Source organism: Corythoichthys intestinalis, chromosome 1 (genome assembly GCF_030265065.1).
Source record: "Corythoichthys intestinalis isolate RoL2023-P3 chromosome 1, ASM3026506v1, whole genome shotgun sequence".
Taxonomy (NCBI): Eukaryota; Metazoa; Chordata; class Actinopteri; order Syngnathiformes; family Syngnathidae; genus Corythoichthys; species Corythoichthys intestinalis.
The window spans coordinates 23,525,197-23,546,814 of NC_080395.1; the positions used below are offsets into that span (position 1 = coordinate 23,525,197).

At 39.8% G+C, this 21,618-nt stretch overlaps 1 protein-coding gene and 1 long non-coding RNA gene across 6 annotated transcripts in view; one reads left to right on the forward strand and one right to left on the reverse strand.

The window, feature by feature from the left end:
• The window catches only part of LOC130912493 (protein TANC1-like), a 79,589-nt gene that overhangs the window by 57,578 nt on the left and 393 nt on the right, over nucleotides 1-21,618 (reverse strand). For 2 of the 5 annotated variants that reach the window (XM_057830630.1, XM_057830622.1), the window contains exons 3-5: nucleotides 16,858-16,977; nucleotides 11,238-11,315; nucleotides 7,260-7,390 (exon numbers count right to left, since the gene is read on the reverse strand). In XM_057830630.1, coding sequence (XP_057686613.1) covers nucleotides 7,260-7,390; nucleotides 11,238-11,315; nucleotides 16,858-16,977 — 329 coding nt within the window. The remainder of the gene's footprint in view (nucleotides 1-7,259; nucleotides 7,391-11,237; nucleotides 11,316-16,857; nucleotides 16,978-21,618) is intronic. The other 3 variants (XM_057830638.1, XM_057830647.1, XM_057830655.1) reach the window with 3 other exon arrangements.
• The window catches only part of LOC130912559 (uncharacterized), a 29,374-nt gene that overhangs the window by 355 nt on the left and 7,401 nt on the right, over nucleotides 1-21,618 (forward strand). Inside the window, exon 2 of the long non-coding RNA XR_009062624.1 lies at nucleotides 7-146. This is a non-coding gene — a long non-coding RNA (uncharacterized LOC130912559). The remainder of the gene's footprint in view (nucleotides 1-6; nucleotides 147-21,618) is intronic.

The window sequence follows — 21,618 nt, forward strand, 5'->3', positions numbered from 1 at the left end:
TGACAGAAACTGTTTGCAGAAAAACTCGCTCGATACACACTGCCGTTCAAGATGGAAGATGACCGCACAATGATGACAGTCCCAGAGTTACCCACCCACTGTAATGTGAAAATCTCAACAATGAAGATCCAACAGTGAAGATGGAGGTAATTACTGTTTTTTTGTGTTTTTTTTTCGTTCGATGAAAACAATGATGGATGTCAACAGGTAGCTACACAGATTTGATTGCACGTTCCGCCAATCCAATAGAAGAACATTTCTTTGTTTTGCTTGTCATTACACGTCAAATACTGGACATGAAAAGTCATTCATTGCTGTGACTCAACATCACTCACGACACCTTTCTTAGCTGTCTATCTGTATACAGATAATAATAATTATTATAAAGATTTCTAACACTAGAAACAGTGCAAAAACAAAACAATGAGTGTACGACTATAGACCCTACTCACCGACGTCACAGAATGACGTGTCGCTGTATCCAGCCGCCATATTGTCCGTCATTGTTTATCCGTATTCTCAATGCTTTCAATTTGTCGTGCAATTTATAGTGCAATTCATGGAAGCCCCGGTGCTTTCAGATGCTGTAAACTCATTGGATGCGTTGCATAAAAGGCGTTATGTGGAAAAGCTTCAGTCTATCCATTCGCCAGATCCATATTTGATGCCTAAATCGATATTTTTCGACCCGCTGTCTTTGCCCTCTCTGCCTGACATCTGCTACCCTGATATCTACAACTATCTTGTCCACACAAAATCAGCCTATTCTCACGAAAGTTTGAAAAACTTTAAGGGCAGCACTCTTAGCAACATTACCCCATGTGACCCTTTACTTCCAATTTTCTAAAACGGCGACAATCAATAAAAAAACAAGTTGACTGCGCTGGCCGACGCTTCAAGGATAGGTGGATATTGGACTATTTCTTCAATAAAACACGCAACAACTGTGTCTACCTCATTTGCAAAGAGACAGTCGCTGTTTTCAAAGAGTTCGATGTGACGTGATAATGATATTACCGAACAAGCCACGCTGACATGTACGACAACATTACAGGGAAGATACGCAGCGAGAAATTATAGCAACTTGAAGCTAGTTTAATTTCACAGCAGCAGTATTTCGCAAGAGCCTGAGTGTCAAAAGAGAACGCCACAAAGACGAGACTGTTGAAATTATGAATTTAAAAAAAATAATAAAGCAAATGTGACACACAGAAGGGCTTGCTAAAATTTGATTAAATATATTGTTGTATGTAAATCAGCCAAGGTAGCCCCCCGCATTTTTACCACACCAAATCTGGCCCCCTTTGCAAAAGGTTTGGATAAGCCTGTCGCAATATGCAATAATTCCATTTATCGCACGATAAATAAAAATGAAGGCGGTACTTTTTCCGCTGCGATTTATCGCCTCGCGTGCACGTGCGTGCGGCAGACATGCTGTTAAAAGTTCGGATTCCTTATTACCAACTGCGCAAAATGCATCTTCGCTCCAGGTCCGGCAAAAAATAGCGCCAAGAGCCAATCGTTCCCATTATATCCTATTGTTCAACGTATACCGGACGCGTCAGTGCTCCGGATTGACTGAGGACCATCTCTGGCGTGCCGTTGTTGTTGACGTGTGGGAGCTCCCATCAGGGGTGACATTTCACGCGGAGCGGCTATTTTTCGGCACAACACCGGATATTTGAGTGGCAAATTAAGAGCGCTGTGCTTCAAACTCGTCCTGTTTATGAAAGTCGATTGTCATATGCCTTTCTTGTACAATAATGAGCAGACGTGACTTATGTGGTGTTTGCTAACTTTTTTAGGCGCGCACACACAATAGATATCATGAAATAGCAAACTAGATGTGCTAAGTCCCATGCCATTGGCTACGTGAGCCCAGAGTGATTATGGGACACGTCCATACACTACATCAATGAATTCTAAACTGTCATGACTGAATGGAAGTTAAGACGGCCAAATCAATACATACCAGTGACTATAGATAATGTTGCAAATATTGTTAATTCAGTACGTGACACAGATGGATTCGGACCACAAATAGGATGTCTTGCTCATGTAGTAAACCTAGCTGCTAAGAGAGCTGTAGCAAGGCAACAGTGTGCCCCGCCTCACTTTACAAACAGGAAAGATTATTCTCAGCTCTTTTATACAAAATTTCTTCAGATCAGTAAGAAGTAAGCACATAAATATTATGCCCTAAAATGCATGTTTATGTGATGGCAATTTAATTTTTGCTCCTTAGCAAAAAACCCCCGAATCAAACAATATTTTCTTTTCTTTTCAGAGCATTAAATGTATTAAATCGGATCAAAAATCGTGTCCCCCGTATCGAAAATCGTACCGAACCGTGACTTAACTGTATCGTTGCATCCGTATGGAACACCATAGCAGAAGCTATAAGGGGAAAAGTTTTCATTTGCCTCAATGCTTTAATAATTTTATTTATTTTTCTTGAAAAACACATTTAATGTATTCTGTGTTTCTGTGCGGTAATAATATTGTTGTCTTTTACTTAAGAGGCATGGTCTATTGTTTTTAGTTGTGATTTCTTAAAAAGTATTTTTGGATTTAAGAGTAAATATTTATCACGTTTAAATGGGCGTACTTGATCTATTAATATATACTGTATTCTCACTGTTTTATTGTAGATTGGTTTTTAAAAAATTGGGAGGGCGCAATAATATCGCATATCACAATAATTTATGAGATAAATTATTGCACACTAAAAAATTTTATCGCAGCAGTCCTAGGTTTGGACACACCTGTTTAACTGATGATCCGTAGACGAGGCCAGCTTCTTTCACTTGGTACCAGCTAAATATTATTCAAAATGTAATGATGGTGGAAGAAATAAGCATCTTGAATTTGAAGCCCAGTTTTCTCGTCGAATTGCAGCAGTCCATCTCGCTCTCCTCTCCGGGTCTCTCGGAATACGGTAGAACTTCAAGTCTCTCCGTCTATCTTCTCTGTTATTGCAACCAACCGCCACACACGCCTTCACCATTTTAATTATTAATGTTAACGAGCAGAAAAACACGCCATAATAGGAGGAATTTACGTAGCGGTAATGCTTCAACACGACGAGTTGACGGACAATATGGCGCGGAGGCGTGGTTGTGACGTCATGTGAGTAGGGTCTATTAGAGAGTAAAAATGTAATCATGAGATTATGGTACCCAGAAGGGGTCGGAAAACATTTTAAATTAGGGAGCCAAAGAATTCACATGTTTTAAAACATGAGAGCCAATAATACTCTATATGTATTTTGTGTTCATAGTGATTGGTTCTGAGTCCTGTTGCTAGCAGCTAGCTTGTTTAGTTTGAATCCTTTGTGAGCACTGCTATTTACTGGGCAGGAGGGAGTGAGACAGTGAGCGAGGAGTCGACATTTTGTGATTTAAATAAATCTTGAGAAAACAACAAAGAATGCCGAACATTATTTCTTGGGACGTTTGAATATCGTTGCTTCGCTCCGGTTTTCCGCAGAAAAAAGCTGAAACCCCCCCCCCTTCCATGCAAGTCTCTTACACCGGCTACATTCACATGGACACATTTATTCAATTGAAAACTTGATCTGAATGAAAATGCTTCATGAAAACACTCCATTCGGAATATTCTGTCACGATCAAGCCCATTCCGATCAAGATTTTATTCTGAATGAAAGGCGTGGTTTATGTTGATTAAAAATCAGATTGGTGCGGATTAAACAGTTATTCCAAAATTTCAGGGAAAAATTTCTTTACTGCACATGCCTGTGATGTCAATATTTGGTATACGCGTTAGCTAGTTTAGGTCGAGCAAGCGAAAACTGAACTGGTCTCTATCCGAGATGAGCACGTTGTTGAAGATCTAAAAGATCTTATAATTGTGGAAAACTCGATGGGAAAAAAATACATGAAATATTGCTAACATTTAATTTAAACTACAAATGGACAGAGTGATATTTTGTTTTCACGGAAGTCACTATGGCTTCTTCTTCTTCTACTACTACTATTTGGAGTATATTTGGTAAATCTGTGTGTCAAAATAGTTTGCTTTGACAGAAAGTGGGACGCCTGAACACGCAAATCTTAATTGGATCAGTATTCTTCGTGTCCATAAAAACAGTGCATTCGATAATAATTTTAATCCAAACTCTGATCTAAAAGCAAGCCAGTTCACACTTAACTCATTGGCTGCTATTGACGGCTCTAGACATCCCATCCATTTCGACTAATAGACCCCACTCACGTGACGTCACAACCACGCCTCCGCGCCATATTGTCCGTCAGCTTGTCGTGTTTACGCATTACCGCTACGTAAATTCCTCCTATTATGGCGTGTTTTTCTGCTCGTTAACATTAATAATCAAAATGGTGAAGGCGTGTGTGGCGGTTGGTTGCAATAACAGAGAAGATAGACGGAGAGACTTGAAGTTCTACCGTATTCCGAGAGACCCGGAGAGGAGAGCGAGATGGACTGCTGCAATTTGACGAGAAAACTGGGCACCAAACGATCACCACAGATTATGTAGTAGTCATTTTATATCTGGTAAGATGCATTTAATATATATTTAGAGGGTTTTGGGCTGACAAGCACAATTAAGATCATTGCGAGGCTAATCGCCGACAACATACAGTTTCAAATTCAAGATGTTTATTTCTTCCGCCATCATTATTTTTTGAATAATATTTAGCTGGTACCAAGTGAAAGAAGCTGGCCTCGTCTCCGGATCATCAGTTAAACAGGGGTGTCCAAACTTTTTGCAAAGGGGGCCAGATTTGGTGTGGTAAAAATGTGAGGGGCTACCGTGACTGATTTACGTAGAACAATATATTTAAACAAATTTTAGCAAGCCCTTCTGTGTGTCACATTTGCTTTATTATTATTTTTTTAATTCATAATTTCAACAATCTCGCCTTTATTGGCGTTCTCTTTCGACACTCGGGCTCTTGCGAAATACTGCTGCTGTGAAATTAAACTAGCTTCAAGTTGCTATAATTTCTTGCTGCGTATCTTCCCTGTAATGTTGTACATGTCAGCGTGTCTTGTTTGGTAATATCGCGTCACATCGAACTCTTTGAAAACAGCGACTGTCTCTTTGCAAATGAGGCAGACACAGTTGTTGCGTATTTTATTGAAGAAATAGTCCAATATCCACCTATCCTTGAAGCGTCGGCCATCGCAGTCAACTTTTTTTTTTTTTATTGATTGTCGCCATTTTAGAAAATTGGAAGTAAAGGGTCACATGGGGTAATGTTGCTTAGAGTGCTGCTCTTCAAGTTTTTCAAAGTTTCGTGAGAATAGGCAGAGTTTCTGTGGACAAGATAGTTGTAGATATCAGGGTAGCAGATGTCAGGCAGAGACGGCGAAGACAGCGGGTCGAAAAATATCGATTTAGGCACCAAATATGGATCTGGCGAATGGATAGACTGAAACTTTTCCACATAACGCCTTTTATGCAACGCATCCAATGAGTTTACAGCGTCTGAAAGCGCCGGGGCTTCCATGAATTGCACTATAAATTGCACGACAAATTGAAACCATTGAGAATACGGATAAACAATGACGGACAATATGGCGGACGGATACAGCGACACGTCATTGTTTGACGTTGGTGAGTGGGGTCTATGGATTCATTGAAGGAAGAATGTTCCTTTACTGCCAACCTCCTACTTCAAATAGATTGGACATCTACTAGAGATAAACTAATTTACAGTACATTCATAGCAAAATGATGAAAAGAGCCACATGATTGGACAGCTACGGTCAATGTCAGCCAATGAGTTACGACAGGGCTGGATTTTACTAAAAAGCTGTTTTCGCCAATATTTGATTAGAAGCGGGTGTTTTGTCGAACTAGCTAATGTTTCACTGCTGTTTGGTGATAAATACGCATCACAATATTATTTGGATCTTTAAAGAAACTGAACAGTAGTTCATGGAAACGTCAAGAAAATGGCAAATTTCTACATGCGTGAAATTGCTCTGAAAATAAAGCAGCCTAGGCTGCAGGTGTTGGCTCTCCTAAAGTCACATTTGCAACTCACATTTCTGTGTACGTTGCATAGTTACATTCAATATCTCGTCCTGTAAATGAGAAGTCAACCTTGAAATGTTTGCACAGGATATCATGCTCTGCTGCTCTTGTTAGTCAGTCTTGTCTACGGGAGAAAAATGTTGTTTCTGCTAAAATTTCTATCTTAGTGCTTTACTCAAATGCATCTGAGCTCTCCTCATCACTGATGCAACATTTATACAACGTGTGGAGTGAAAAGGAGAAAAGAAGCAGCCCACCGATGTTGCTTTTACAGCTGGGTCTAATCCATCTCCGCCAGTCCGGCACAAACCCCCATTCCTCATGTGATCCCTGCTATCTCGGTGAAAGTGAGTGTATGTGGAGCTCAGGTGGTGAAATGAGGCTGGCTAAATGGGCCACAGCACAGAGATGGCGCATATAACAGTGAGCTTGCCATGCAGTGAAATATCATGTTTTAGTGCGATTGACGGCCAGTGATGTTTATCTTACTTAAAAAATGTAATTAGTTAGTTACAAATTACTTCTCCTAAAAAGTCATTGAGTTAGTAACTGAGTTACCTCAATGTAAGAGTAATTACTGTAATTTTCACACTATAAGTCGCACCTGACAATAAGCTGCCACCCACCAAATTTGGCACGAAAACGGCATTTGTTCATAGATAAGCCGCACTGAACTATAAGCCACAGCTGTCCTCACTGTATGGTGCATTATGGGATATTTACACCAAAGATATTAACCGGTAACCCTTTATTTGACAGCGGCATCTTACGACTGTCATAAGACCAAATGAACCACACTGAAGCTTTGCAGCCAATTGGTTCAAAGCCATTGCTTCAAGAAGCTTCATTTAGCCATCACTGCTCCCTTGGGGGAGGCAGTCAACCTCTGCTGCCACCTCCTGTCAACACTGTTGTCATCCAACATACCTCCTAGATGCATTGCTGCGCTACAGATGTAAATAATAATCAAAATTCATGTTCTATGTTAATTGTTTCTTCAGTTACTGCTCCAGTTGTTTCATTAATTACAAGTTATGGTATTTGGTAACACTTTATTTGATGGTAACCTCATAAGACTGTCATTAGACAATCATAATTATGACATCACATTGTCTGGAGCATTAATGAATGCTTATAACAGATGTCTTTTAGTTTTATCTGGCAAATTATCTCACAAGCACGGGGGAAACCCTAAAATGAGTTAAAGAAGTAATCTGAAAAAAAAAAACACTCCTACCTTCCTATCACTACTGTCCTCCATAGGAGAGCTAATTATGCGGGGCGTTGCTTCTCCCAATAAGAAGCATAATCTGGTCATCAGTTCCTGGGAAGAAAGGGAGGAGCCCGGCAGGGGCTCCACGTGGATGTCTAGAACACAAACATCCGTGAGAAAGTTCATTTTCTACTCGACCTAATTCAGTTGACAGAAATTTTAATTAACTTGTCCATAGTTAAGATTCGGAATTAGAAATGCACAATTCACCACATGGCAATTCAATGAGCTTTACATCAAATGAAAACCAGCTAGGCAATTAAGAAATGGAAATAAAAACACAAACAAAAGGATACATCAATCAGTAAGACAGTTAAAAACAAAAATCATTAATCCAGAAAGTAGAAATATACAGTGGGGCAAATAAATATTTAGTCAACCATGAATCGTCCAAGTTCTCCCACTTGACAATATTAGAGAGGCCTGTAATTGTCAACATGGGTAAACCTTAACCACGAGAGACAGAATGTGGAAAAAAAAACATAAAATCACATTGTTTGATTTTTAAAGAATTTATTTGCAAATCATGGTGGAAAATAAGTATTTGGTCAATACCAAAAGTTCATCTCAATAATTTGTTATGTACCCTTTGTTGGCAATAACGGAGGCCAAACGTTTTCTGTAACTCTTCTAACTTTTCACAAGCTTTTTGTCACACTGTTGCTGGTATTTTGGCCCATTCCTCCATGGAGATCTCCTCTAGAGCAGTGATGTTTTGTGGCTGTCGTTGGGCAACACGGACTTTCAACTCCCTCCACAGATTTTCTATGGGGTTGAGATCCGGAGACTGGCTAGGCCACTCCAGAACCTTGAAATACTTCTTACTAAGCCATTCCTTTGTTGCCCTGGCTGTGTGTTTGGGACCATACCACGTCTCATCTTCAATGCCCTTGCTGATGGAAGGAGATTTTCACTCAAAATCTCTTGATACATGTCCCCATTCATTCTTTCCTTTACACAGATCAGTCATCCTGGTCCCTTTGCAGAAAAACAGCCCCAAAGCATGATGTTTCCACCCCAATGCTTCACAGTGGGTATGGTGTTCTTCAGATGCAATTCAGTATTATTTCTCCTCCAAACACGAGAACCTGTGTTTCTACCAAAAAGTTCTATTTTGGTTTAATCTGACCGTAACACATTCTCCCAGTCCTCTTCTGGATCATCCAAATGCTCTCTGGCGAACCGCAGACGGGCCTGGACGTGTACTTTCTTCATTAGGGGGACACGTCTGGCAGTGCAGGATTTGAGTCCCTGGCGCACATTGTGTTACTGATAATAGCCTTTATTACTGTGGTCCCAGCTCTCTGTAGGTCATTCACTAGGTCCCCCCGTGTGGTTCTGGGATTTTTGCTCACCATTCTCTCACCGCATGGAGCCCCAGATCAAGGGAGATTATCAGTGGTCTTGTATGTCTTCCTTTTTCTAATAATTGCTCCCACAGTTGATTTCTTTACAACAAGCGTTTTACCTATTGCAGATTCAGTCTTCCCAGCCTGTTGCAGGTCTACAATTTTGTCTCTGGTGTCCTTCAACAGCTCTTTGGTCTTGGCCATAGTGGAGTTTGGATTGTGACTGACTGAGGTTGTAGACAGGTGCCATTAATACAGGTAACGAGTGGAGCCTCGTTAGACCTCATTAGACCTCGTTAGAAGAAGTTAGACCTCTTTGACAGCCAGAAATCTTGCTTGTAGGTCACCAAACACTTATTTTCCACTGTAATTTGGAAATAAATTCTTTAAAAATCAAACAATGTGATTTTCTGTTTTTTTTTCCACATTCTGTCTCTCATGGTGGAGGTTTACCCATGTTGACAATTGCAGGCCTCTCTAATCTTTTCAAGTCGGAGAACTTGCACAGTTGGTGGTTGACTAAATACTTATTTGCCCCACTGTAAATAAATGGAATTAAGCAAAAGTCATAGAACCGGGTGTTTTAACAATAGGGGCGGTTATGAATGCGCTGTAGTAGACATTAGTGGTTTAACCCTGATTTAAAGGGGCTGACGGTTTGAACACACCTTTGATATTTCTGGCAAAAAACAAACATGTTTTTGGCGCAAACTTGAATATTGGGGCAAAATCAAAAGAAAGCAATGATCGCGTACATTTTGTGGAACGAAGTTGGAACAATGTACATGTGTAATTATTCTAACTGTGCAATTTTTTGTCTAACAAGTGAGGTAGTGTATGGAACCTGCTCAAAATGCTTGTAGGCTTTCTCCATAGGTGGCATCACAAGGTCAAACAAGGTAGCGAGTTCACTAGGTGCCGCTGGTTAAACGACAGCTTGTGAATTTTAATGAGCAAACACAGGACATACGCTGCATCAGTCCATCTTTGACCTCCGACCCCATGACAACAACACGTGTGCTCACCTTAGAATGAAAACACTGCCCACAATTTGTGACATCTCCCTGTTTGAGCAATCCACTCCTCTTGTTCTTGCACTTCATGTTGGCTGAGTAACACGCATATTGAGTAGGCATCCCAACAGGATGACAGAACATCTCAGATAACAAGAACAGCTCACGCCGCCTCGCACACATCTTTGCGTCTTTGGCTCTCCTTCCTCTCATTCTTTTTTTTTGCACTGTGTTCTTTCTTAAATCTATGTAGGGCACTCATTTAAATTCTATGGAAAAAAAAAACGACCGTGTTATTCGGGGCAATATCCAAAGTTCATTGCTCATGTAAATGTTTCAAAATATATAGGACGTCACCTGGTATTGAACCAAAACCAACAGAAAGTAATCCGGTATTGACCCAAAATCAACAGGAAGTAACTAGGGTTGCCAAAATTATCAAAAAGTATATAAGTATTGATACTGAAATGTTGTCATTAATTCGCCCCTCCCAGTCAAAATGAATTGGACGTCTCGTGTCATCAATGGCAGCCAATGAGTTAGCAAGAAGTGACCCAAAAATGCCCCAAAATTACTGGGAACTGACTGAAAATCTACAGGAAATGACTCATGAGAGCGAAAGATAGCAAAGCATCCCCATACAATTTCTCCGAAAATTGCATCTTCAAGTTAATAATTGAAAAGTATTAAATTAAAGTTATACAGGTATACAGTATTTTTCGGACTATGTCGCACCTGAGTATAAGTCATAATGGGGAACAACAGGCTGAATGGGCAATTGTTAACGTAACATATTTTTCAGATAACTATAGCACAAAAACATAGCATAACATGCTGTCGGTGGTCATAGTGGAAAAAAAACATGTAGGTTGCACTTGGGTAGATGTTGCAGGCCCAGCCAAACAATGGGGGGAAAAAAGTGTGACTTATACTCCGCAAAATACGGTAATTAATCTGAATAAAGTAAACTTTTTTTTTTATATTACCAAAAATAGTCACCTGCCTTATAAAGGGTTCAAGTATTGCTTGAAATCAGCTTCACATGCAACTCAAATTCTAGCCTGGAGAGGATGAAGGCCAATTTTAATTGGCAGGCCTTTGCATTTTTTGCTTCACAAGGCCCCCCAATTAGAACCTTTCTCTATGCACTTCTCACTTCACAGCTTGGGAGTGAACTGAGAGGAAGGTGGGGGGAGAAGACGAGAAAACTTTGCATTTAGTCAGCAGAGCACCAAGACTCGAGTAACGCGAGGACACCGTGTATGTCCAATACTCTTCGTTAAACCTTCCACTGTTGCCATTGGTAACGGGAAGCTGAAAGGTGCCTGGCAACCGGGATTGAAAATGCCTGGCAAAAACAAATCTGTTCATTCTGATTGCATTCGTAATTTACCTATCAGAAACGTGATCAAATCCACACCATTTGAACAGAAGAACTTCATCCTGATCCTTATTATTAAAAGCCACACATGCGCACTCATTTCCTATCCCTCACCTTTATCCCATTCAACCTCGGCAGCGTCGCCTCTCACGTCAATAGTTTCAAAACACAAACACGCAAGCACCCGTGGCGCTCTCACCTCTGAGGTGTGTCTCACCACGGCACGAGGCAGCAACGAGCGGTCCTCTCCAGTCGCGCCAGCCATCCACATGTCGTCCTTCGGCCACGGCGGAGGGGAGAAGGAGAAGGGGGAGGAGAGTGAAGGCGAGATGGGAGGGGTGAGGAATATGAAAGAAAGTCAAAGAGAGAGAGAGAGAGAGAGAGAGATAAAATCTGCAGTGAATTTTAAATCATGTCACAGGAGAATAAATCATCATATACAGCACATATGATGAGGCATTGAAGCAGTTTAAAATTCACTGGGATTTGCCTGTCGTTTATTAACAATGTCTGCATTTATCGATGTGTGGGTGTGTCTCAATTTATGCAGCATCTGAGGTTCTTTTGAAGGAAGCACAGATTATTATTTTAATCTCGATTTTTACTCACTCTTTGCCAAACGTTCATTCGCCCCTCCCTGTCAAAATGGATTGGACTTCTATCGCCGTCAATGGCATTTAAACACGACTATTCACTGACATAGAAAAAAAAAAAGGCAGTGCTGCATGTAATGAACTTGGAAGTGTTGATTTTCACACGCGTGTGCTCGCTATAAAACACTGCCACCTACTGTGTACTTTAAAACTATGCATGTTATGGGAAAATGTCAACATTTTGCCATTGATAACAAGAGACGTTCAATCCATTTGGACATTTGGACTGGGAGGGGCGAATGAACGATTTTAAAAAACATTTAAATCAGGCCAAATAACAGTCAGAAAATACAATTTTCAAAGTGCTTTTAATTCGAAATGCTACAACAAATTTACATTATATTACTTTAGTCCAGGTCTTGGTGAGGTCTTGTATCACCCAGAACTGAACTCAATATGTATTTGTTAATACAGGTTAAATGACTGTTATATTTGCCATTTTAGAGTACTTTTATTTTGAAAGGCAACATAAACAGTCATACAAAAATACGTGAAGTTGAATCTTGGGGTCCAGTGTCCCGCTGAATTGGGCCCGTTCTTGAACGTTTTCTTTTTTAGGGATGTGCCCTATCCGATCATGTGATCGGAAAATAGGCCAAACCACGTCATTTTTACAGGATTCAAATCGGCTGTAAAAGATATTGGATTTTTAATCAACTCATGGCTCTGTTTTACCAAATTTTGACAAAAACAACGCCATTTATTTCCAGTGGGCATAAAATGACACAAAAATCAACAGGGAGTGACCCAGAAATTTTTTTTAAAAAATCTACAGGATGTGACCTAGAAATCCCACGAAAACCACAAAAAATCTTGAAAATCAAAAATCTGCAAAACAAAAAAATCAGGAAACCATGGAAAATGCTAAAAACAGCAATAAAAGTTTTTTTTTTAAATCCTGCGAAAGCAACAGACAATTAAAAACCAGGGAAAAAAACAAAACAAAACTGAACTGCATGGACATGGATCCAGTTATTTTAAATGCTTGAATTGTGAATACTTCGTTTGTTCACAGTACATGTCTAAAGTTATTATTGCTTTAAAGTACTTCCCAGCCTGTGAAACATGCGTTTTGTCTATTGATTAACTATGAATTACTTTGATTGAAACACAAAAACTATTGCGTGGACATGGATCCAAGCATCTCAAATCCTTGAATCGTGTCATGTGCTGGAAAAAAAATTGCAAAACCGCAAAAAACTGCCCAAAAAAAAAAAAAAAACAAAAAAAACTGCAACAACAAAGAAAGAAAAAAATGCAAAAACATCCGCCAATTCCCAAAATTTGGACAAAAAAAAAAAAACATATAAAACTTACACTGCTGGCCAAAAGTTTTGGCACCCCTGCAATTCTGTCAGATAATGCTCAATTTCTCCCACACAATGATCGCAATTACAAATGCTTTGGCAGTACTATCTTCATTTATTTTGCTTGAAATGAAAAAACACAAAAGAGAATGAAAAAAAAAAAAAAAATCATTATCATTTTAAACAAAACTCCAAAAATGGGCCAGACAAAAGTATTGGCACCTTCAGCCTAATACTTGGTAGTACAACATTCAGACAAAATAACTGCGAACAACCAAGCAGTCCAGTGCCAGAGGCAGCAAGCAACCCCAAAACATCAGGAAACCTCCGCCATGTTTGACTGTGGGGACAGTATTTTTTTCTTTAAAGGCCTTGTGTTTTTTCCCCCTGTAAATTCTATGTTGAGACCTTTTCCCCAAAAGCTCTACTTTTGTCTCATCTGACCAGACAACATTCTTCCAAAACGTTTTTGGCTTTTTCTGGTAAGTTTTAGCAAACTCCAGCCTGGCTTTTTTATGTCTCTGGTTCAGAAAGTGGGTCTTCCTGTGTATCCTACCATAGAGTCCCTTTTCATTCAGACGCCGACGAATAGTATTGGTTGACACTGTTGTACCCTCGGACTGCAGGACAGCTTGAACTTTTTTGGATGTTGGTCGAGGTTCTTTATCCACCATCCGCACAATCTTTCATTGAAATCTCTCGTCAATTTTTGTTTTCCATCCACATCTAGGGAGGTTAGCCACAGTGCCATGGGCTTTACACTTATTGTTGACACTGCGCACGGTAGACACAGGAACATTCGGGTCTTTGATGATGATGAAGCTTTTTAATTTCGAGCATGCACACACACAAAAAAATTCCAGTATAATTCAACAAAAATAATTGCACTCCAAAGGGAGTGGGAAGAAGAAGAAACTTATTTTATCCCACCCCAATCTCATTGTCCAGCATCCTTACTTCGTTGGATAATCCTGTCCACACAATGAAAGCGAAGAAAACAGAAAAACAGACAAAAACAAGTAAACCAATAGACAACCAACTAAAGTGGGCTCATTAACTATAATTTCAATATATACACCAATTGGCAAGAACAGTAACACGCATTGTCAGCAAATGTCATTTTCTGTCACCAGACCATATTTTTAACCAAAAATTTAAATATTTAGATATTTTGACAATGCTTGAAATAATTATCTGAATTGTTCCAGAGTTTCAGTCCACATACAGACACACGAAAACGTTTGCAAGTAGTTCGAAATCTTGGTAACATAAAATCTCCAGAGCCTCGCAGACTATGGATACTCTCACGAACCTTAAAAAGGTTTTGTATATTATATGGCAATAATTTATTATATGCTTTAATTAACATTTTAGCTGTATGATAGTTGACAAGATCTTTGATTTTTAATAGTTATGAGTGAGCAAATAAATGATGGGTGTGATCGAGAAATCCGACCTTATGTATAATCAGTACCGCTCGTTTCTGCAATGTGACTAATGAATTGATGGTAGATTTATCACTGTTCCCCCACACTTCAATACAATACGTGAAATATGGGAGCACTATGGAACAGTACAATGTGCGGAGTGCACTGCCATCAAGATATGATTTCACTTTGTTTATTAGTGACAGGCTTTTAGAGATTTTGGTTTTGATGCGTCTGATGTGGGCTTTCCATGATAATTTGCTATCTACAATAACTCCTAGAAATTTGAATTCATTTGCATCTTTGGAGATGCTTCCTCACAATTTTGCTTCTCAAGTACTCAGACAGTTCTCTAGTCTTCTTTATTTTCTCCATGCTCAATGTGGTACACACAAGGACACAGGATAGAGGGTGAGTCAACTTTAATCCATTTTAACTGGCTGCAAGTGTGATTTAGTTATTGCCACCACCTGTTATGTGCCACAGGTAAGTAACAGCTGCTGTTAATTACACAAATTAGAGAAGCATCACGTTTTTTTCCAAATGGTCCAGCCCATTTTTGGAGTTTTGTGTAAAATGATTCCCCCCCCCCCCCCCAATTCTCTTTTGTGTTTTTTCATTGCAAGCAAAATAAATGAAGATATAACTACCAAAGCATTTATAATTGCAATTATTTTCTGGGAGAAATTGAGCATTATCTGACGGAATTGCAGGGGTACCAATACATTTGGCCAGCAGTGTATGGTAGGGTTGTTCCGATCATGTTTTTTTGCTCCCGATCCGATTCCGATCGTTTGAGTTTGAGTATCTGCCGATCCTGATATTTCCCGATCCGATTGCTTTTTTTTTGCTCCCGATTCAATTCCAATCATTCCCGATCATTTTTCCTGATCATATACATTTTGGCGATGCATTAAGAAAAAAATGAATAAAACTCGGACAAATATATACATTCAACATACAGTACGTAAGTACTGTATTTGTTTATTATGACAATAGATCCTCAAGATGGCATTTACATTATTAACATTCTTTCTGTGAAAGGGATCCACGGATAGAAAGACTTGTAATTCTTAAAGGATAAATGTAACTTTGTATATTGTGACTAAATATTGCCATCTAGTGTATTTGTTCAGCTTTCAGTAAATGATACTGTAGCCATTTAACTGTTGTGCCCAAATGCATGATGGGAAGTGCACCCATGACTGTGCGTAGTGGTACCAATTGATATATCTTCTCTGCGTTGGGAAAAAACATAGGGTGTTAAGAAAAAGATCAATTACTACCTTTCTTCCCCACATTGCTTCCCACGATATTTCTAATCGTAGGGAGAGGGCTTGTAAGGCTTTAACCACTTAAAAAAAAGCTCCAAAGGCTGCCAAAATTCACTCTACTCATTTTACGCTGCCTTTTAGCTCTATATATAGGTAAAACGGCGCCATCACAGATTGACTGCGACAATGCGTGAGTGGGTCGTCCAGCGTATGCGTTAATTGTGTTAAATATTTTAACGTGATAAATTTGTAAAAAAAAAAAATAGTTACCGCCGTTAACAGGATAAATTTGATAACCCTACCTTAGGCCTAAACTAAAGCCTCTGGATGAGTGTAACATATTATGTCTGTAACGTTAAATACAATTAGAAAACAATTTAATTAAAAAATATATATATATTAAAAAAAGGCATGTCTGATATTTTTTTGTCGATTCCGATACTTTGAAAATGACGTGATTGGACCCGATCGATCGGCATCTCTAGTGTATGGAGTACTCACTGGCTGCCCTTGACGGCATTAAACGTCCAATTCATTTTGACAGGGAAGGAGGTGAATGAACGTTCACTAGATCAGGGGTCCCCAACCTATTCCACAAAGGCACACTGTGGGTGCAGGATTTCATTCCTACCAAACAAGATGACAACACTTTTTCCCCAATCTGGTGTTTTACAAGTGCAATCACTTGATTGCAGTCAGGTGTGGCTTGTTTTAGCAGAAGCCTCATTGGCTCAACTGCCTCTGCTGGATCGGCTGGAACAAAAACCAGGACCCACAGTGTGCCTTGAGGACTGGGTTGGAGAACCCTGCACTAGATGTCCAATTCATTTTGACTGGGAGGAGCCAATGAAAAAATGTTCATTCACTCCCCTCCCAGTCAAATCTACAGGAAGTGACCCAAAGCATCTCTGCGCGATTTCTTGAGAAATTCTATTTTCTAGATCCAAATACTTAAAGTTTTTCATCTCTACTATATTGCACCTTCTCCACACCGACGCATGTGACATTGCCCTTCCTGATTGGGCTTCCTCGCCTGAGGTCATCCTGTTCAATCATTTACTGTGACAATCTGTCACGTGCGTCAGGCCCTCCGGGCTGCCGCCTATACGCACGCGTACATGCGTCCTCGCTGAACTGGTAATTTCGAGTCCCACCCACCTGGGAATTGAGCGCACGAATGGGATGGAACGATGTCGTCGTGGCGAGGGAGCATAGGAGAGGATGGTAGAGAAATGGACAAGCCCTTGGTCAGTGGCTTGGGAGGATGCACCTCCAAACCTGCACAGAACAGATTCCGTCTCCATTAACTCATTCATTGCCATTGACGGCGACAGATGTCCAATTCAACCGAGGAGTGAACCTTAATGAGGCAGTATCATTTTAATGAGAGCAACACAGTTCCTCCGCAAGCCCGTGCGGCACAAGTTTAAATATTAATGAGGACAGTGATTTCTCTGAGACTGAGCACTACTTATATTTGTCCATCATCACAACACCAGCAAAAATTTTATCTGCACTGCAGCAACTGCAGTCGATAAAAAACATTATTTGTTGTTTAGGTTTTCTTTAATTCAGCTCGCATTTGCACCCAAATAAAAACACAGTGTTCACTAGAGCGGACAGCGGAAAAGTTCACATCTGAGACTTTTAACCCTTTGTAAGGCAAGTTACCAATTATATTGATTTTTAAAAATATAAATGTTATGTTATTATTATAATTAATGTTGCACTGATACCGATACTAGTATCGGAAGGGGCCATGACTGTGCAGCATAATATGCAATATGTCACCCTTCCCAAGGTGGCACTGATTACAAATGCCACCACAGAAGAAAAAGAAGAAGACGAAAAATAATACGTGTGTTTTTGAGCCTAGGAGAATTTTATTCTATTAAATGGGTTTTTTTTATGTATGGGCCTATACTATAAATGGTGGATAAATGTACATGTTAAACGGTAATGTCAGCCATAATTTGACATTTTATTAACACTGACTTTGACATGAGCATCTACAAAGATGTTAGCTTTGCAAAATTGTGTCCTCTGTAAGCATAAGTGTTTAGCACATGAACTAAGCTAATGTACTAATGTGGTGTAATGACACTGAATCTGGACTTGATACGAGTAGCGGGCTTAACATCAAATTGAACAAACATTAACAAAAAAAAAAAAAAAAAAAACTGAAACATTTTAGCCTTTAAGAGCATTTTAAGTCTCAATTTTAAAGAGGTCAATTCATTTATTTTCAAAAATGTTGTTAAGCATTGTCTGACCAAGCCATGATAGCAATTATTTTACACTGGAGTGAGTACGCAGAAATATAGTACTAAAAGGAAAAAATATATATTTTGTATATTTTAAAAAAAACGTGGCATCAGTACAGTATCAGCATGGCCCAATATCACATCGGTATCAGAAGCCAACAACTGATATGGGTGCAACAATAATTAGTAATATATACATAGAGGTCTGAAATTTCAATCATAGATGCATTTCCACTTATACAGTGGGGCAAATAAGTATTTAGTCAACCACCAATTGTGCAAGTTCTCCTACTTGAAAAGATTAGAGAGGCCTGTAATTGTCAACATGGGTAAACCTCCACCATGAGAGACAGAATGTGGAAAAAAAACTGAAAATCACATTGTTTGATTGTTAAAGAATTTATTTCCAAATTAGAATGGAAAATAACTATTTGGTCACCTACAAACAAGCAAGATTTCTGGCTGTCAAAGAGGTCTAACTTCTTCTAACGAGGTCTAACGAGGCTCCACTCGTTACCTGTATTAATGGCACCTGTTTTAACTCATTATCGGTATAAAAGACACCTGTCCACAAGCTCAGTCACACTCCAAACTCCACTATGGCCAAGCCCAAAGAGCTGTCGAAGGACACCAGAGACAAAATTGTAGAACTGCACAGGGTGGGAAGACTGAATCTGCAATAGGTAAAACGCTTGGTGTAAAGAAATCAACTGTGGGAGCAATTATTAGAAAATGGAAGACAAACAAGACCACTGATAATCTCCCTCGATCTGGGGCTCCATGCAAGATGTCACCCCGTGGCGTCAAAATGATAACAAGAACGGTGAGCAAAAATACCAAAACCACACGTGGGGACCTAGTGAATGACCTACAGAGAGCTGGGACCACAGTAACAAAGGCTACTATCAGTAACACAATGTGCCGCCAGAGACTCAAATCCTGCACTTCCAGACGTGTCCCCCTGCTGAAGAAAGTACACGTCCAGGCCCGTCTGGGGTTTGCTAGAGAACATTTGGATGATCCAGAAGAGGACTGGGAGAATGTGTTATGGTCAGATGAAACCAAAATAGAACTTTTTGGTAGAAACACGGGTTCTCGTGTTTGGAGGGGAAAGAATACTGAATTGCATCCGAAGAACACCATACCCATTGTGAAGCATGGGGGTGGAAACATCATGCTTTGGGGCTGTTTTTCTGCAAAGGGACCAGGACGACTGATCTGTGTAAAGGAAAGAATGAATGGGGCCATGTATCGAGAGATTTTGAGTGAAAATCTCCTTCCATCAGCAAGGGCATTGAAGATGAGACGTGGCTGGGTCTTTCAGCATGACAGTGATCACAAACACACAGCCAGGGCAACAAAGGAGTGGCTTCGTATGAAGCATGTCAAGGTCCTGGAGTGGCCTAGCCAGTCTCCAGATCTCAACCCCATAGAAAATCTGTGGAGGGAGTTGAAAGTCCGTGTTGCCAAACGACAGCCCCAAAACATCACTGCTCTAGAGGAGATCTGCATGGAGAAATGGGCCAAAATACCAGCAACAGTGTGTGAAAAGCTTGTGAAGAGTTACATAAAACGTTTGGCCCCCGTTATTACCACCAAAGGGTACATAACAAAGTATTGAGTTGAACTTTTGGTATTGACCAAATACTTATTTTCCACCATGATTTGCAAATAAATTCTTTAAAAATCAAACAATGTGATTTTCTTTTTTTTTTCTGCATTCTGTCTCTCCTGGTTGAGGTTTACCCATGTTGATAATTACAGGCCTCTCTAATATTTTCAAGTGGGAGAACTTGCACAATAAGTGGTTGAATAGATACTTATTTGCCCCACTGTAGAGACATAACCTAAAAAAAATCTGGAACTCACATTGTGTGTGTGTGTTTTTTTTTTTAATGAATATATTAGTAATTTACTGTGGTTCATAAGTATTTGTACCCCTGAAAATCAGCAATAATTATGACACTCAAAGAGTTGTCAGTCTACCTTAAAAAGTGCACCTTTACCCCATGAGTAACTAATTATTGTGATCTGTGGACCCCACAGTCAGTCATAATCCAACTGCTACCATGGGCAAGACCAGAGAGCTTTCGATAGACACCAGAGAAAAAATTGTCGAGCTCCACAAAGCTAGAAAAGGCTATGGGACAATTGGAAAGCAGCTTGGTGAGAATAAATCAGCAGTTGCAGCAATTGTAAGAAAATGGAAAAGGCTAAACATAAGGGATAATGTACCTCGAACTGGGGCTCCATTTAAAATTTCTCCTTGTGGGGCATCACTCATGATGAGAAAAGTGAGGGCTCAGCCTAGAACTACACGGCAGAAGCTGGTCAATGACCTGTAAATAGCTGGATACACAGTTTCAAAGGCTTCTGTCAGTAGAACACTATGTTGCAATGGTTTAAAATCATGCAATACTCAGAAAGTTCCACTGTTGAAGCCAGTACATGGGAAGGCCCGTCCGAGGTTTGCCAGGGACCATCTGAATGATCCAGAGGGGTCATGGTAGAAAGGCATGTGGTCAGAAAAGACCAAAGTACAACTTTTTGGTGCAAACTTCACTCATTGTGTGTGGAGGAAAAAGAAGGATGAGTACAATCCCAAGAACACCATCCCCACTGTGAAGTATGGGGGTGGAAACCTCATGCTCTGGGGCTGCTTTTCGGCAAACGGGACAGGACAGCACAGGATAGCACTGTACAGTATAAAGCAGAGGATGATTGGTGAAATGTATCATCACAACTTCCTTCCCTCAGTAAGAGACTTGAAGATTAGTTGTGACTGGATCTTCCAACATGACGATGATCCGAAGCACACAGCCAAGCTGACAATGGAGTGGCTGTGTAAAAAGCATATCAAGGTTCTGGAGTGGCCTTACCAGTCTCCAGCCCTCAATCCAATAGAAAATGTTTGGATGGAGCTGAAACTTCGTGTTTCTCGACAACAGCCCCGAAAACCTGATAGATCTAGAGAAGATATCTGTGGAGGAATGGGCCAAAATCCCTGTTACCATATGTAAAAACCTGGTGAAGAACTACAGAAAGCTTCTGACCTCTGTAATTGCAAACAAATACTTATCAACCCCAGTAAATTACAAATAAATTATTGAAAAATCGTACAATGTGAGTTCCGGATTTTTTTGTTTTGTTATGTCTCTATAAGTGGAAATGCATCTATGATTGAAATTCAGACCTCTACCTATTTTCTAAGTGGGTGAGCTTGAAAAATTACAAGGGGTGCAAATACACTGTAAATATGTATTATAGTAATCATTACAATTATGATAATTAAAAATAAAATCATAAATTGATATACTGTAATGTTAAACATTAGACATCCAATTCTTTAGAACTGAGAAGACTGGCTAAGTCTGCTCATCTTTTAGTGCCATTGATGGCGCTGGACGTACAAGCCATTTTGACTTAGAGGGGCATGTTCATTCGTCCCTTCCAGTCAAAATGGATTGGACGCCGTCTAGTCTAGTTAAATGATTGCTCTGTAAGGGTTAAAAAAAAAAAAAAAAACATATTTTAAGCAGGAAAGGGTTAAACGCATGAATAACTAGGAGCCAATGGAATCTACTTGCTTGTGTTGTACTAGGTCATGATGTTTTCATGTGACACACTTGAAATGAGGCTAAGTGAAAACCTTCTA